This window comes from Chenopodium quinoa, unplaced genomic scaffold (genome assembly GCF_001683475.1).
Source record: "Chenopodium quinoa cultivar QQ74 unplaced genomic scaffold, ASM168347v1, whole genome shotgun sequence".
NCBI classification, from domain to species: Eukaryota; Viridiplantae; Streptophyta; class Magnoliopsida; order Caryophyllales; family Amaranthaceae; genus Chenopodium; species Chenopodium quinoa.
The window spans coordinates 372,715-389,858 of record NW_018743332.1 but is presented as its reverse complement, the minus strand read 5'-3'; the positions used below and the strand labels follow the sequence as shown (position 1 = coordinate 389,858).

Genomic DNA, 17,144 nt, shown 5'->3' with positions numbered 1-17,144 from the left:
ATATATATATATATATATATATATATATATATATATATATATATATATTACGAAACCTAACTTGCCTAAAACTCCTAACAAGATAAACTTAACATAAATACAATATTAACATAAATAACCAAACCGACTCTAATAAAATAGTATTAAAATTTTCACTTCAGCCAGAAAATTGTAAATATAGAAATTATATTCAGTTAAAACAACCAGGTAACATACAGAGTAATTTCATTGTGACCAATGAATCATAAATCATTCTAAATCAACGTTGTTACATAAATCATTTTCTCTATTATGTTTAATTTAAAAGCAACGTAAGTCCCGTCAAAAAAAATTTGCTATGCCTACAAAAAGTTAAAATTTGCTACAAAGCTTCAGTTGGTCAAGGTAACATGCTATGCATCACTTGGAGCATGGTGTAGTAGCACAATAACACACACATATCAATAGACTGCAAAAAATTTGAATATTGAAAAAACAGAGCAAGATAAGTTTATACAAAAAGGTTTTATACAATGCACAGCAAAAACCTGAGAAGTATCGTGTGAATGCTACAAATGGTTGTACCATCACTATGGATGCTTTAGAGATTTGCTGCTACAATATTTGATTGTTCCCCATATCTTCACAAAAAGGATTAATCAAATTTCTAATGAGGTTAAAAAGGTTAATTAACTCATACTTGAACCAAGAAGTTTGCAGCAGATCTTCTCAAGCTACTTCAACATTTATTTGGTCCTTTTAACTTTTTTGCCCTGTCTGATCCATCAATTTTTGAAGAATGCTCTGCGCGCATGAACAGCATTTTTATATATCAGGTGTTTTATACAGCTATCATTTGTCAGATATAACCTTGATGTCAAAACATTCAGAAACAGGGCATCAAAAAGAAAAGAACCATTGAATATGTTTCTACACCATAGATTAGAGAAGCAGAAGGTACTTAACTACTTTGCAGCATTAACTTATTCAGAAATTAACACAGCAAACACAATTGAAACATTCAACTTACTGGGCAACTTTGATTTTCCTTCAAACCCAATTGGAGCTCATATGGTGAGATTAGTAACTTCACTGGACGAAATTCATTGGATTGGTTGTACCCCTTATTGTCCATGAAGCAAACTAATTCACATTGGATAAGATGCTCCAAAGCCTGAAATCATTGACCAGTAGATCATCAAATTAGTTTAGATTGTGCAAGTAATATTGATAAAGGCTAAACCATGCTCACCCTTAAGCAAACATTCCGTGCATAATAGTCAGGAGTCTGGAATGAATCATGTATAGCTTTGTATTCTGCCACATAAACGACAGTAAGTACATGGGAATTTTAAAATATAATGCAACTCGTAGATCTTTTATATGTACCTTTCATGACAGAGTTGAAGTTATATGAGTTCTGCTCTTTAACTTCTAGCCTTTTCATACAGACCAGTATATAAAGTTCTAAGACAGAGCAATCTGTGAGAACAAATTTATATATGTCAGAGAAGTCAATAACAATTTTAGGAGGGGAAAGCGATTAAGGAAGTGAGAGCTTGGAATGCAGCATTAGCCAAATAAACATTAGTTCAAAAGAACAGACTTGAATCTGGGGAACTCCCCTTCTACACCTTCAGCTATTTATCTTATAAAAAAATTTACACCATGCATATATAACTAAATAGGATATGAAACAGGGCTTCTTACAAAAAATTATGATCCCAGTGTCAATCACTGGAATTGGGAACAAAAGCATAAATCTACACTATTCAACACTGCAAAAAGCATAGCTTGTCCCCACGAAAGAAAAAGAAAAAAAGATTTCAGCCACCTTGTTATATCCATCATTCCCTCCCCCCCTCCCTCCCACACACACACCTAACCCTTTCTTCTGCTCCAACTCCTCACATTCAAAATTAGTCAAAAAGGACCATTTAAAGCAAACCGAAAATTTTGTTTTGAACAAGGACCCTAAACAGGATCCCGACCTTTGATTGTCCTTATTCGGACTTGACCCTCACATGCTAAGCAAATGACTTGATTTTTTCCTCTAATTTTGCTGAACATTATCCCCACCACTACCATACCACCATCCCTCCATAATTTTTGCCTCTCATCGTCATCCCTTCCATTTTCTTACCTTTTGCCTTTAATATGCCATTAAAACCCCGCATAAAACATATGAAATCAATTGAATCAAATAAAATCCCCCTCTTATGAATACTACGTGAAAGCTATAAATAACATCCAAATGGGGATAATAAGATGGAATGAGTTGCATGGGTAGCGGCTTGGCAACGGCAATACGCTGATAGGTGACATGAGTGGCGCTTGAGGTAGTGGCAATTTGTAGTAGGTAGTGTGAAGGGGTAGCTGGCGTTGGGTTCAGACGAGGAGAGGAGAGAATGAAGCAAAGGAAAAGGGAGTGAAGAGGTAGGGCATGTGGTGGTGTAGGATTTTAGTGTCGTGGTGGGCTAGTAGTGGGATGATGGTGGGCATGGTTTAAAAAAAATTATATACATCCGATTGTAAGCTGCACCCAAAGGTATTTTCTACTCATTAAATATTTTTTGCACATTTTAAAATCTTAAAATGAGCCAAAAAAATAAAAAAAATAAATAAAATAAATAACTTGGGTGCACCTATCTCTATGTGCAACCAAAGGTGTTGGGCATGGTGGTTGGGAAGGTGAAAGGGATGAAAACAAGGCACATGCTCTGCATACGAGGGTCAACATTGGAAAAATCAAGTCAAAGCTAGGTCCCTTTTCACACAAAAAAAAAAATTAAGAATGCAAAATTAAAAATATTTATATAAGGTCCTAATTTACCACTTTATTTATAAAAGGACCTTTTCTCACAAAATGTCTACTTTAAAAGGTCCTTTTTGACATTCAGATTGTCCTATTAAATTTGTTAAAACCCAAAAGACTCGATAAACCTTCAGCCTTCTTTCCACGAAATTACTACACTGATAATCAATAGAATGGACAACGGATATTAGGGACCAAGATCATGGTTCTCCAGAGTATATAGTTATGTTTTATAAATGGTGCTAATATGGGGAGAGAGTAGGAACAGCGGTGCATACTACATACTGAATGAGAAAAATACATACTATCAGATTATTGAGTCTATAACTATCAAATTGAAATGGAACAAAATGAAGCACATAAAATTGAAGAGGCTACTTCACCTTTTAGATACTCCAACTTTGGCTGTCTATTTAATCTCACAACAGCCCTCTTGAAGTTCTCAATTGAAAGGATGCCCGTCTTCATGTCCATGGTGGAAACAGATAAAAACCTGAAAACATGGGAGGTAATAACATGAGAAAACAAGTTTTGTTTTTGTTCATTTTTTGTATTGCTAGACCCCACGAGAGGAGATGGATGCGCAGAAGGGAGGCTCATGAGGAACCATAAAATGCAATGATGCAGGCAAATTTTTTTTTTGAGTATTTCCACACAATAACTTTTAGGTGCAATTAGTAAGTCAACAGTAACCTAACTATGTTAGCAAAATTCAAGGACGTTAGACCAAAGTTAGATGCTTACTCTAGGTTCTTTCTCCGGAAGTTTTTCTCTCTTTCTGAAAGATGGAGAATGAGAAAGTGACAAAGAAGCGGAAAAAGAAAATACCAAGTTAGTTAAATTCTTGGCAAAATTGGTCTCAACACTATGAACTATGGCTTGGGTGCACCAGCACCCTTTACTTTGCTTAGTGGCCAAAACACAACAAACTAATGACTTAGGTGCAAAGCGCACCTTTAGTGAGTTTTTCGACCACCATTCTCACCAGTCTGAGATTTTTTTTTATTATTTTTTTATTTGCATCCAGTAAAGGTTTCGGAGGTCCAAATTGAGCTCGAAACAAGTAAATCAATATCGTACATGATTCGTTTTGCGTGTCATTGTTTTTTAAGCCAAATTGAGTCATTTAGCTGTTTTTTTGCTTGTTTCGAACTCAATTTGGACCTTTAATGGTCAAAATGACCCCCGAAACCTTTACGTGATATTTTTCAACATGCAAATCGAAAAAATTCATCGGCTCCGGTGAGAATGGTGGCCAGAAAACTCACTAAAGGTGCGTTTTGCACCCAAGTCATTAGTTTGTGGTGTTTTGGCTACTAAGCAAAGTACAGGGTACACTCAAGCCACAGTTCAGAGTGGGCCAATTTTGCTTATTCCCTTTCCTCTCTAAATTCCTCCGTCGCCAGTATCACCACCACAGCTCCTCCGCTACCTCCACCATCTTATTCAGTTGCCGAGTCCATTGGCATTTCCAATTCCTATGCCTATCCTTCCCGAGGAGATCTCTTACCAAGCTCAACTCACACGAAAGGTTTCTCTCTATTTTTTATTAGTAATTTCAAACCTAACCAAAAAATTTCAAACCTAATAGATGTTGAAGAAGGTGATAAACATGAGTAAAAGCATCTATGGGTCTTCTTGATGCACATGTCATTTATTCTACTATGTGGAAGGTTACTCTCCAATCAACTAATTAATTAATTGGGATTAAAATCCCTAAAAATAAGAATTTAATTGAGATTGACAACTTTTACAATGGTATTTTCCCAAGAGCAATGCAACCCTCATAAATAGCTATAAAAGTGTCAATATAATGAATATAACAATGGATGCCTATGGATAAAATATAGAAAAGGGGGTGTTATGTACAAAGAAGAGGGAGGCTAAGAGGCTACCCCTGTTCATTTGGAGGAAATTCTTCACCAAAATGAAAAATTGGGGTTATAGAGTCACAAAACTCCCATAACAGAATACTAACAACAAGGTTACTGTTGACTTACTAATTGGACGTTAGGATTACTATGTGTAAAATCTAAAAACATAGGGTACAACTCAATTGTTTCACTTAAAGAAGAAATTACTTACAAGAATCTCATAATCTGGTCAACTGTTGAATCTGAACTCAACAATGTGTTCATAGTGTCTTTGAATTTCTTGTCAGCCAATATCTTCTACGTAAAATCAAGGAAGAAAATACAGAGTAGATAAAGAGATAGCTGGAGTATGAGCATTAATATAGCTTTCAAATTAAACTGATTTGCCCGTATCTAAAACTTTGCAAATTGTTGATTCGGCATAACAATGTGTTACATGATGGATAGTTAATATCATTCATTGGTCGATACCATCTCCCTCTCTCTCTCTCTCTCTCTCTCTCTCTTCTCTCTCTCTCTCCCCCTCAATCTCTCCCTCTCCCTCTCTCTCTCCCTCTCCCTCTCTCCCTCTCCCTCGACCTCTCTCTCTCTCTCTCTCTCTCTCTGGTCGATTCCATCTCTCTCTCTCTCTCTCCCTCTCTCTCTCTCTCTCTCTCTTTCTCTCTCTATAGTTGACCTCCCAGGCTTCCACTTCCTCTTCTAGGCTTTTCCCACCATGTTAAGCCTTACACTAACTAAAGAAATGTACTATAAATTCAGCTCTAGTCTCATGAGGATGAGGTTGAGGTTCAAAATATATTCTAACAAAATAGGCAAAAAGCGACACGTACCTTCAAAAACAATAAGAACAGATAGAAAGATTATTAATTCCCGAAACTTCAGAAAAAGCACCAAAACCCTTTGCATTATAAGTTTGGATTCAGGAATCAAGACAGTAAGAGCCCAAGTATGTATAATTCTATTACAAGGTGAAACCAAAGGATCCTTGTATGCAATCAATGCCTGCTATATGGCTATTTGCTGCTACTTAATAAATCCACCTCTCAATCATACATTCCAACCCTACATAAATAAATGTGTCAACCTCCAGTACTCAGGTCTCCTCACCAAAACGGAAGTCTATAGCACACCATAATATTACTATTTGAACTTTGAGAGGACAGCACTGAACAGGGCATCAAAGCTGAGGCTAATCCAGAATGCTCGTTCTGTAACTTGAGGGTAAAAACTAAAAAACAAATAATACGTATAGTCATATTCCGCTCTTTACTGAATATCAACATCGATCCTACACATGATAATATAGAGCTCTATAGCATTTGCATGGAGTTAATACCAAAGATTAGCAACATATTGTTCACAGTAGCAAGTAATTCTAGTTACATTTCATAGAAGGTGAATATACTGCGACCAAAATTTTGAAAATGCATTGTCAAGGGTACTGAGTAGCTTGAGAGTAGATGGAATCCAAGTGATACATACAACTTCAAAATGGTATAGTCACAGAGAAAACATATGAAAAATAACCATTACAATAAGAAGCACAGACAAAGTAACAGTCAATCCACAACAAATGTTTGCATGATATGTAGTTCACAGACCAAAATGATATATCTAAAGAGAAAGGATACACGAAGCTCTTTGTTGAATTCAACTACGTAACTCTGAGGAAGGCTCGAATTTACCGGCAAGGATAATAGAAACTCCAGCAACCTGTGAACAGCCACTTAATCAAAGAATCACTTCAGAACATGCATGTAACACAAACTGCACAAAAAAATTGTCATTCTAATCTCTAAACTTGGCTAGAATTACCTTTCTAACTCATCTTTTGAGGGAGGACAAAACAAAAGTTTTCTCTGTGATAAACGGGATCTAACTCTTTTCTCTAAAAGTTGGTCAGCATCCTGCAGGTGGAATTGGAGAAAATATGCAATTTCAGCCTCATTTTTTTTTTTTTTTTTTTTTTTGAAGAAATGCAATTTCAGCCTTTCAGGGCACTATAATAGTGATACAATAAATGATTATTTTTCTGTGTTTTTTATCTCTTTTCATATGAGATGTACTTGTAAAATAAAAATTTTGAAATACATTGCAACTTCCCTAAAACTTCTTCCTTAAATTTTTATACAAGTATATCGCAAATTCAGATTCACAAAAAAAAAAAAAAAAAAAAAAAAAAAAAAAAAAAAACCCTTAAATTTTGAATTGCAACCTCCCTAAAACTTATTCCATAAATTAATCTCATGTTTAGTTGATACGTTGAAAATAATTTCAACAGTTAAAATTTGCCCATAATAATCCAAAATTCCAATCATGCATAAATACCATTTCTCACAATTTGACATTTTCAGGTACCCTCACATTTAAAAAATCTATATAGGTGACCTAGGAAAGCATTTTTAATGTAACTTATTCTTGGTACTATCAATTTACTAGTTATAATGTCCTATTGGTAATATACTTGTGATGATTGTGAATCGGGTTTTATAGAAGTTATCCTCTCAATAGCAATTTGAATTGGTCATGTAGTTTTCTCAAAAATTGGAATAAGATGTATTGTAATTAAGTATTAAGTAATGTTGCATATGATTTGATAATGTTTCAAAAGATAGTAGGATGTGTATTTAAATTTTAATGATGAGAAATTGCGTTTGATTATGTTTCGGAAATATTAAACCAAAAATTATAACCATGAATCCCACAAAACAGTAAACATATTCTATATATATGTGAACCAAGCGTTACATTTCAGCAAGAGCGAATTTGAGTAGGCCATGCAGCCTGATATTACTACATGCGATGGTCTGAATGAGCATCTATAGAAATTTGAAAATTGAATGTGCTGCAATTACATGATGGACAATGTCCATTCTAATGAAATGTAATTTGTAAAAATTATATCAACTACATATAGAGACATTGGATCTTATTATGTTTCCAAAGAATTTTTGGGTCTTTATGTAATTTTGAAAAAGTTGTATAAACTACAAGTACATATTAAAAAATTGGATCATCATCTCTCTGAATAATAAGTTTTTAATTAATATTCCTATCAAAACCATATAGAACACTCCTAAAAATCAAAATTGAGTAGAGACTTGCTTAGTGAAATGAAAGCAAATTAAAATTTAACACCCAAACTTCTGTCATACCAAATCCAAAGCCTTGGGAAATGTTGTAGAAACTTCGTGTTGGGTTTCACTGCACATAAGATGTAGTTGGATAACCAGACATGGAAGGAGGAGCCCCATATGATGATGGTTTGTTCAGCATTATAATTGAAGCAAAAATATTACCAAAAAAAAAAAAAAACCAACTAAAATTTTATAATTATTAAAAATAAGATGAAACCATATCATTTTTTTTCTTTAGCATAGTACTAAGCTTAAATTCTTTACCATAGGATCAGAGGAAGCCCAAGGTAATATTCCAATCTCCCTTAGGATATGTCAATATTATCAAAATAAGCTTTAATTGTTGTTCAAATACCTTTAGAGGAGAGAGAGTGTGCAATGAGTTCATTGCATGAATTAGGAGAGAGGATTGAGGTGAAGGGAGAGAGAGGGGAACAAAGAGAAAGAAAGTGAAATGAGTGGTAGAGAGTAAAACCATGAAAAGTAAAAAAAGGGAGACAAAGATGTATTGCAGGCTAAACAACCTCGGGGAAGACCGAGGAAAAGCAAAGGGGCAAAAAGGTCAACCGTCCTACAAAGAGAAGGAAATCAATTGCTACAACAAGGGCAAAATAATCAATAAACTTTTTCAAGGGTAAAAAAGGAAAGGCACTATTCATAAGCTTTTTAATTGCCATGTCGTGACTTTTTAAAGGTTATACATTTTAAATAACTAGCTAGAAACCATACAAAGAATTAGTGATAAGTGGAATTTCTTATGAGCTCAAGTACCAGAATGATTTAAAAAGAAAGAAAAAGAAATTAAGCAAAACTACACTCCCTCTCCAATTTACACTACTAAGTCACTAACTTTACTACCCCCACCACCATCACCACCACAAGTACCATCAGTCTATCATCCATCGCCACCAAACTTGCTTCCACCCTCCTTTTACAATTGGCTTACCCTTATTGCCAACCTTTCCCTCTCTTGTCCATTCCTTTTCCCTCTTCACCTATGCTCTTACTCAACCTTTTCAAAGGTTTAGAGGCATTAGAGATTTTGACACCAAGTATTTACCAAGGCCACCATATATCATTCTAACTCCTTTCTTTCCATCTTCTCTTTCCCCTTTATCCAACATTAATACTCTATAGTACTACTCCAAGTCAAACACCTATTTCACTAACCCCTTATAGCTTCCTTGTCCTTCCCTAAGGGTAGTCAGCCACATCTATTTTCTTGAATTCATTCACCTTAGCAAGAAGTAGACAAAGTAGTAGCTTGGTGGGTGATGGTTATGTACTATATAATAATAGCTATAGATCAATGGTGGTGGAGAGATGCGAACTTGATCGTGATGAGGAGTGGTAGTGAGTACTAAGTAGGTGATTGATGGAGAATCATGAGAAGGGAAGGATTTCAAAGGTATTATTTTTTTTCCTCTTCTTTATTTCATTGCAATTTTGATATTTAAGTTGTCCAAAATATTAAAAAAATGTATCACCAATCTATACTCGTACCATTGTGTACAAATGCTTAACATATGGTGACATTAGGAGTAAGTGAGCAACTTTATTATATGCCTAATTGTTACTCCTTAGTTTTAACACAGGTGTAAGTGATAAGTTGATTGGCCATCATTTGTGATTTACTAAAAAAAAGTAGATGGGAAAGGAGATAGGGGGTTTTATTTTCATGTAGAAGTTAATGGGTTTTTCAAAATATATACATCATCCTTAGTGTGAGAAGATTTGGACTCACATGAGAAGTATTCTTAGTGCGAGAAGCGTGAAAAGCGCTTATTACCGTCAATCAATTTAATCTAAATACCGGTCACTCTATATAATTTCCTTACGGAGTATTACTCATGTGATTGTACCCAAAAAAAAAAATCATTCAATATCTCTCTCCTCTCCCCCTTGCCTCTTTCTCTCTCCTGAATGGAGCTGTGGAGCTCAAACATGACGTCTGATGAGATCATCACAAATTTTCTCTAGAACTTTCCTACTCCAATCATTTTTACTAGTAATCGCACACTACTATTGAGGTTCATTAATTTTTTTATATTTCTAATTTTTACAAAAAGTAAAAAGTGTGGAGCATTTGATCTACCATTGTTGTTAGATCATCCTTTTTCTCTCTTCTCTAGACTATATCCAGAAATCAAAATAAAGATAAGAATGCTAGTTCATGGGTTCTAATAGCCACCATAAAACTAGAAAATATGGCAAATTTGTCCTTTCTACAACACAAAGCTATTTACTACATATAAGCAACCAAGAATTGTATGATAAAGCTTGAATACAATTCTTTATATATATGATAAAATCTTATTTTACATTTAAAATAAAAAATAAAAAAATTAAAAACACTTATATTGCACAAATTATTTGCAAAAAAAAGAAAAAAAAATTAACTTTATGAAATACTTGAATAAAAATAAGACTTACACCATATCTCAAGGTAACCATAGCCAATTCAATTACTAAACATACTAATCCCATTCTAATTATTTCCAAATAAAAATAAAAGTTGATTTTACTAGTATTGATGGGTTGTAGTATTACCATATAATCATACTTAAGTGTTTAGAGAGAAATTCAACTTTACACAAGATGACTTTCTCCAAAAATAACCAATGCTTGACTCTTATAATCATACTTAGGAATATCATTTTGCCAAGTTTACTTTCATGTACAAGACACACTAAAAAAAATCATCATTGAAAAAGGCGATATAGCTAAATAACTAAGACCCCGTTCATTTCATCTAATTTTTGCTGAACTGAAATTATTTTTGCTAAACTGAATTATTTTTATTGATTCTCTATTATATTTCTTCTTTATAATTACTGATTTTTACTAACTGAACTTTATTTAATTTTACTTTAGTAAAATTATTTTTACTAAACTAAAATTATTTTAATTGAATATTATTTTTTTAATTGAATATTTTTTTTTAAGGTGAAGTGAACAGGGGCGAAATTTTTAACAAACACAGCTTTAAACATCAATATAAACCTCCAATAAAAAATCTCCAATTGAAACACTTCCATCTTGCTCAACATGGACAAGATCATGTGCAGAGAAAAAGAAAATTCTTAATAAAACATACCAATCTACAGCTAATGCCAATCACAACAGCTTGTGACGTCACAGATTGCATTGCATCTAACAAGCTATAGAGTAACCGTTGTTTACCCTGGAAAGTGAAAAACAAAAGGTGATGATGAAAAATTTCAATACACATCACTTGAAATTTCATAAAAAATGAGTAAAAAAATATATATAAGGAATTAGGGAAGACATTGCAGGGCTAATGTGTACCCAAGAATGACCAATGCCATTGCAGAATTAGAAGAATGCTTCAAGGTTACAGTGAAGTTAGAAGAAGACAAATGCATACCTGAGCAAATATATCAAATTCGTCCAGAACAATAACAATTGTCTTATGTGCCAACCCACACTCTCTAAAAGAAAGAACAAAAGGTAAAAAGATTGATTTAATATCAATTTTATAGGAATCCATTGACCAACAACCAAATGATGTAATTTGATTACATATGAAAGTTATCGAAAGTAAATTAAAAATATAAGCCACTCACCGCAACATACTAATCACAAATTGAGTATTGTCATCAAAAGAAGCCTGAGCACAGTCAATCTTTTTAATAATTGTTCTGTAATCTCATATGGAAATCAAATCAAAAACAAATTGTATAGATGTATGCAGTTTACCATTTTCGAGAACGACAACTGATGCTCCACACATAATTGTCGGGCGATTTCCTACATAGTAAATCATGGTTAAATAATATCAATATAAGGAGAATCTCTATGCAGAGACAAACATAGAAGAAATTTATAAAACTCAGAGAACATCATCTACAGAAGATGGAAGTGCAAATCAGAGAAGCAGTAACAATATAAGACATTAACTCGGTAGCTAAAATGATCTTGATTACATTTCTTAGCTGGTGGAACTGCACACCGAGAGTTACCCAAGAAGGACCAATGCCACTACATAGTCACTAAAGCTAGATAATGTCAAGTTATATAAGTTGTGTATCGTTGGATAATCTTAAGCTTTAATAATCTAATATATCATAAAATTAAATGGAAACATATCATTATAATTATTACATATTTATACATTACACAACTTCCTATCTGATGTAGTGGGAAAATGCACCCAAGTCATCCAACATTAAAGTAAACGTAAAGGTGCTCAAACAAACCAATGACTAAGGCTCAGTCCTCAACTTATTGTTGCTGAAAGAAAACATAATTTTGCAGAACCATTCACATTTCTGCTAAAATATTGAACTTTGTTTATTTTTGCTGAAACTTAAATTACCAAGTTGAGGAGAATAAAGCCAAAAGCACACTCACCTAACACCGATACCAAGAGACTGAAAAGTTTTTGTATTAAGCCTCATCACTTCATAGCATAATAATGTAATATACTCAAGCTCATGTTATTTACAAACATTAAGAGCAATAATGTGAAAAATATGTAGCTTATAATATACCATCTAACAAAAATGAAAAGAAATTAAACTCAAAAGCAGCCATTTGTTGCAGAGTACTGGAACTTTTAATTATGAGAAGACTTTTAAGCCGTACCTTGAGGGCACAATTATCATCACTATGCAAAAGCCCGTTTAATTTTATCTGCAAAAAGTAACATACTTTAACACCCAATGCCATATTCAGCCCACCAAAAGGAAGGAAGAACCAACAACCATTTTCTCATAATAGAGAATACAATATCAATAATTAATTTATATTAGGAAAACTTGAAATAGTGCACTAGTGAATTGCGGAAAAACAAGACCTTTTTTTTATTCGAACACTGGTACAGTTGATGACGCTACTTAAACAAATCCAAATTCTCATACATAGAAAGGAGTATTAGTTGAATACAAATAATAAGAAGAAATGTATCATACCAAATTAGTTAATCGCACAAATGATAAAGCAAGGACAAGTAATGTATCATGTCTAAATTGTAGCGTCAACCCTACCCCATTTCTAGTAACTCTATCCATCACTTGTTTCATACACATGCCAGTTTTCAGGAGCATGAAACTACTCGGGTTTTAGCCAAAGCACCTATCAAATAGTTTTAAGGACTGAAAGAAACCGTTGTTCTACGGGTTGATACCTGTTAGGATCGTATTCAAAAGATCCACACACCAAGGCAACATAAGGACATTAATCTATATGAGAGAAAAATGGGAGATATTTTGGTCTACCACAGAGAATCAGCGAACATCAACCTTACTACTACCCAAAATTTAATTTGACTAAGCCGAATATGTTAACCCCACATAGCACATTTAAGGATTGTTTGGAAAATTAAGAAAATACAAAGGGAATGAACTAAATTTTCTTCAGTCTGCCCACTTCCAGTAAATTGAACTACCAAAGAAATGTTTTCTTCAAATAAATTTCATTATACAAAGGGCATTTTATCATACAAATAATAGCTTACGTCTAGTGATTTCTTTCAAAACATTACAATTTCACTTACAAATTAATTCAAGGTACTTCATTCATCCACCAAAACCAAGTAAAGTTATAGATTTTTTTTAAAAGTGATTAGTCCAATATGAGATCATTCTGTTTAAAACACCAAGATTTTCAACTCTTATGTGCAAATTCTGAACACTGATACTTTATTACTTTGTAATATACATAGTACCCATATTACTAATATTACTACCTCTGTCCCCATATAATTCTCCTTTCACCCCAAACTTTAATCAACTAAACCCCCACCATCTTGTTTTTTTTTTTTTTTGTATATTCATTTTTAATCAACCGAACCCCACATCTAGTTATTTCCTTTACCTTCTTAAAACTTGTGCAAAAGACAAATGAAGTACATAATATCAAAATTTTCTAAGTATTGCTTTGCCACAAGCAAAATGAGTTTCGACTGGAAGCACCAATTATTAGATTTTTTTTCACATAGTAATAGGAATTGGGAATTCGAGATATAGAGCATTACCACAGATATCATATCAGGATATTCCACCAATAAATCTCTAAGGACTAACTCCAAAACCTACACACCCACAAAATTTAGACATCATCAAAATCCGCAAAATCATATAAATCCATAATTAAATTAAAAACAATGGAAGAGTAACTAAGAACAAACCGCAGTTTTGCCACAACCACGGGGACCAAGAAGCAACACCGAATTATTACATGCTTCCGTGATTGAACTAGATATCAAAAACTTCAATTTACTGTAAAATGGAAAAGCGGTCGAAACAAATTTTAAGACAATTATAATTGAAAGAAACAAGTATGACTTTCATAGATTTAATATTAATAGAGATGAATGGGAAATTAGGGGAGTAGAAGAATTACCTAAAGTTGGTATCTGAAGAAGAAGGGAGGAGAGAGAAAAATGCATGAGGGTCACATAGTCTGCTTCTGAGTAGAATTAGAGCTTCTTCTGCGGGATTCTTCTCCATTTCTGAAATGTTCAAGTTTCAACAACGGCGGGAAAATTCACAATGGAAAACCCTAAAAATAAACCCTAAATTGTGAAATTGATATTCGATTAATACAAAATGAAAAAAAACAGGTGCTTCAATGGAGGACAGAGATTTCAGAAGTCACGTCAATGGAAAAAGTAGGGTGCCTTTCACTGGTTTCAATGCAAAAGGTGATCACATTAGCCCGGCCCGCTAGCCCGACCTGATCCGGCCCGAAAATAGGGCGGGTTATATATGGATAGACTCTAGTCTAGGCATCTTAGCCTACACCCCTCCCTAAACTCATCGTTTAACACCCCTTCCCCAAATACTCACTTTTACAGTAACTACATAGTAATATCCGTACTATTTCCCCCACCCCATATATACATAAGAAAAAAAAACCATTATCATTTCACTTTCTCTCTCCTCACCCATTTTCTATATTTTCTCTCTCTACATCTATTTTTTGCATTTTCAAATATGAAATTTCTACAAAATTTGTGACAAATTATCAAAAAAAATTGTTCAGTTACTACATAATTCAACTAATCAAGGTCGAAATTCAAAGGAGTAAGTGATTTTGTTCATATTTAGTTCAAAAAAGAATATAAACGAACCCTAGTTTTAGTAATTTTTTGTTGCAATTGTGTTACAGGATCATCGTCGAAGTATAAAACATAGAAAAAGATTATGAACTATTGCATTTTAGTAATTTTTACTAATTTTCGTTTAAAAACTAGTAATCTGAACAAGTAGCTTTTCATTTTTGGGTATGAACTATGAAGTATTCTCTTTTTTTTTTGGGCAGTTGAAGGAAATAGTTTCAGAGAAGAACATCAAAGAATCTGGAGAAAAGTAAACATTAATTGAATTAGTTTGTAGCGTTTCTTTTTTACTGAATGTTCATTTCCGTTTCAATAAATGTTCATTTATATACTAGTATACAATCATTCACATGTTAATAGATGATTAATATAAATATATTACTACATTTATATATCACAACATAGTCATTGTATTAATGTTAATTCTTTTTCATAGTTTGGAGTGGAAAATTATTACTACATAGTCATTGTATATATAAATGTCATTCTTTTTCATAGTTTGGAGTGGAAAGTGATTTTAGATGAATATTCGGTTGTATTTTGGTAGATGTTCAATCGCATAAAAGTATATGGTTTTCACATATTAATATACGATTACTAGAATTTTGATAAATATTTATATTTTGGTCATCTTCTTCAAATATTTCATGCTCGGTTAAATTTTGAGTTTCAACATATGTCTTTTTTTAGATGGATGTATGATAAATCACATATTGATAGCTTCAAGTATTATTTACGTATATATTTCATGTTCATCAATTGATATCTTTCATAGGCATTTTTAAACTAATGCATGTTCATTTATATATTAATAGATGTACATTTTCATATTCAATTATGTAAATATGTTCATTATTGTGTTAATAGTTGTTCATTCCATATTAATAGATGATCAGTTCTACAAATATATATGTTCATTTATATATTAATATATGTTCATCCATATCGATCATTTCAATTGTTATATTTTCATATTCATATGAAAATTGGTTCATTTCAACACTTATTCTTGCTCAAATCTAACTAAAAAAATCTTGTTTTTGTCGATTAGTTAAACAAAGAGTCGTGGATATTTAGCAAGGAAAAAAAAGAAAGATCAGACGACAAAAATAAGGAAAGCAAGAATGCATGGATTCGCGCAACATCAATATGTGTAGAATTGAATTGTATATTTAATATTCAATAGTTTAATTTTTGGTGATATACAATTTCTATTTGATTTTAATAAGAAGGATATAAACTTTTTGTTTTCCAAAGTATTATTACAAATCACATCGTTCAAAAGCAAACATTTAAATAGTATATATATAATACTAATATTTTTTTACGACTTTGAACCATCATTCACTAACTATATTAGAATATGTTCATAAACACACCTTAACGATCAATAGGAAACTGTACAAAAGTTAAACATTCAGTTCTTGTATCAAGTCACTCATAGGATCTAATATTTCTACACTTATTATCTTTATAACCCCTTATTAGAACAAATAAATCCTTTCATAAAAAATGAGTCATCCTTTCGCCTCTTACTCCTCCTAACTCTGATCCCAAACCTTTCATAAAAGCATACTCATTATATATTTCATAAGCATCATCTACCGAAGGAAATTGTTTCCTCCGAAAATCAAAGTGACTTGCTTCTTCAAAAATAACAGCATCCTCTATTCCCACTGCAATAATTAAAAATGTAATAAATGAACAAATACAGTAGCAATAATGGTCAATTACAATAATGCATTTGATCAATTACAGTAAAATTACCATATGTAAAAATATATATGATCATCTATAGTTACATAACTGAACATTATTAATGAAACTACAAAACAGTGATAATCATTAAAAGTTGCATGTACAACTTATAATTCCATAAATACAAGTGTATATATAAATGAACATTTATAATTGCATAATTGGACATTATTACAACAAAACAGAATAACAAATGTTAAACTATTTTTTTTGAGGGAATAAATATTAAAATATGTTCACTAGTTAAAATTTACATGAGCATCTTTAAAAGAATGAAAATCATTCAAATTTACATGTACAACATATATTTTCGTATACGACTACAATAAACCTATAGTTTACTACAGAAACATACATTAAACATAAATGAACATTTACTATTACACAAGTGATCATTTTTTTACTAAAAGTATTTTTAAACGATACACCAATGTGATAAAAATAAACGATTTGGCAAAATAATATTTAGTGTTCAATTTTGTAGCACATAATGTTTG

The 17,144-nt window shown here is 32.5% G+C and overlaps 1 protein-coding gene across 2 annotated transcripts; it reads right to left on the bottom strand.

The window, feature by feature from the left end:
* Positions 1-416: 416 nt before the first annotated feature.
* On the bottom strand, positions 417-14,732 carry LOC110737962 (origin of replication complex subunit 4-like). 2 transcript variants are annotated; one of them, XM_021918307.1, is made up of 16 exons: positions 14,172-14,732; positions 13,957-14,047; positions 13,804-13,860; positions 12,414-12,461; positions 11,526-11,576; positions 11,393-11,436; positions 11,194-11,257; positions 10,903-10,989; positions 6,484-6,575; positions 6,300-6,381; positions 4,880-4,965; positions 3,178-3,287; positions 1,369-1,461; positions 1,232-1,296; positions 1,010-1,153; positions 417-783 (listed from the first exon to the last, which is right to left on the bottom strand). In XM_021918307.1, exons 1-16 carry the CDS (start codon positions 14,276-14,278, stop codon positions 739-741), a joined length of 1,266 nt encoding a protein of 421 aa, XP_021773999.1. In that variant the 5' UTR covers positions 14,279-14,732; the 3' UTR covers positions 417-738. The 2 variants fall into 2 exon arrangements, with proteins under 2 accessions (XP_021773999.1, XP_021774000.1); XM_021918308.1 differs by having other exon boundaries at positions 4,880-4,962.
* Positions 14,733-17,144: the final 2,412 nt, after the last annotated feature.

Bases quoted from the DNA above. Each gene is read 5' to 3' on its own strand.
- LOC110737962 (XM_021918307.1), bottom strand. From the start codon at position 14,278: ATGGAGAAGAATCCCGCAGAAGAAGCTCTAATTCTACTCAGAAGCAGA. The intron at 13,861-13,956 runs GTTTGTTCTTAG...GTGGGTGTGTAG, and splicing joins GTGGTTGTGGCAAAACTGCG to GTTTTGGAGTTAGTCCTTAG. The intron at 1,297-1,368 runs GTACATATAAAA...TTTATGTGGCAG, and splicing joins CTTCAACTCTGTCATGAAAG to AATACAAAGCTATACATGAT.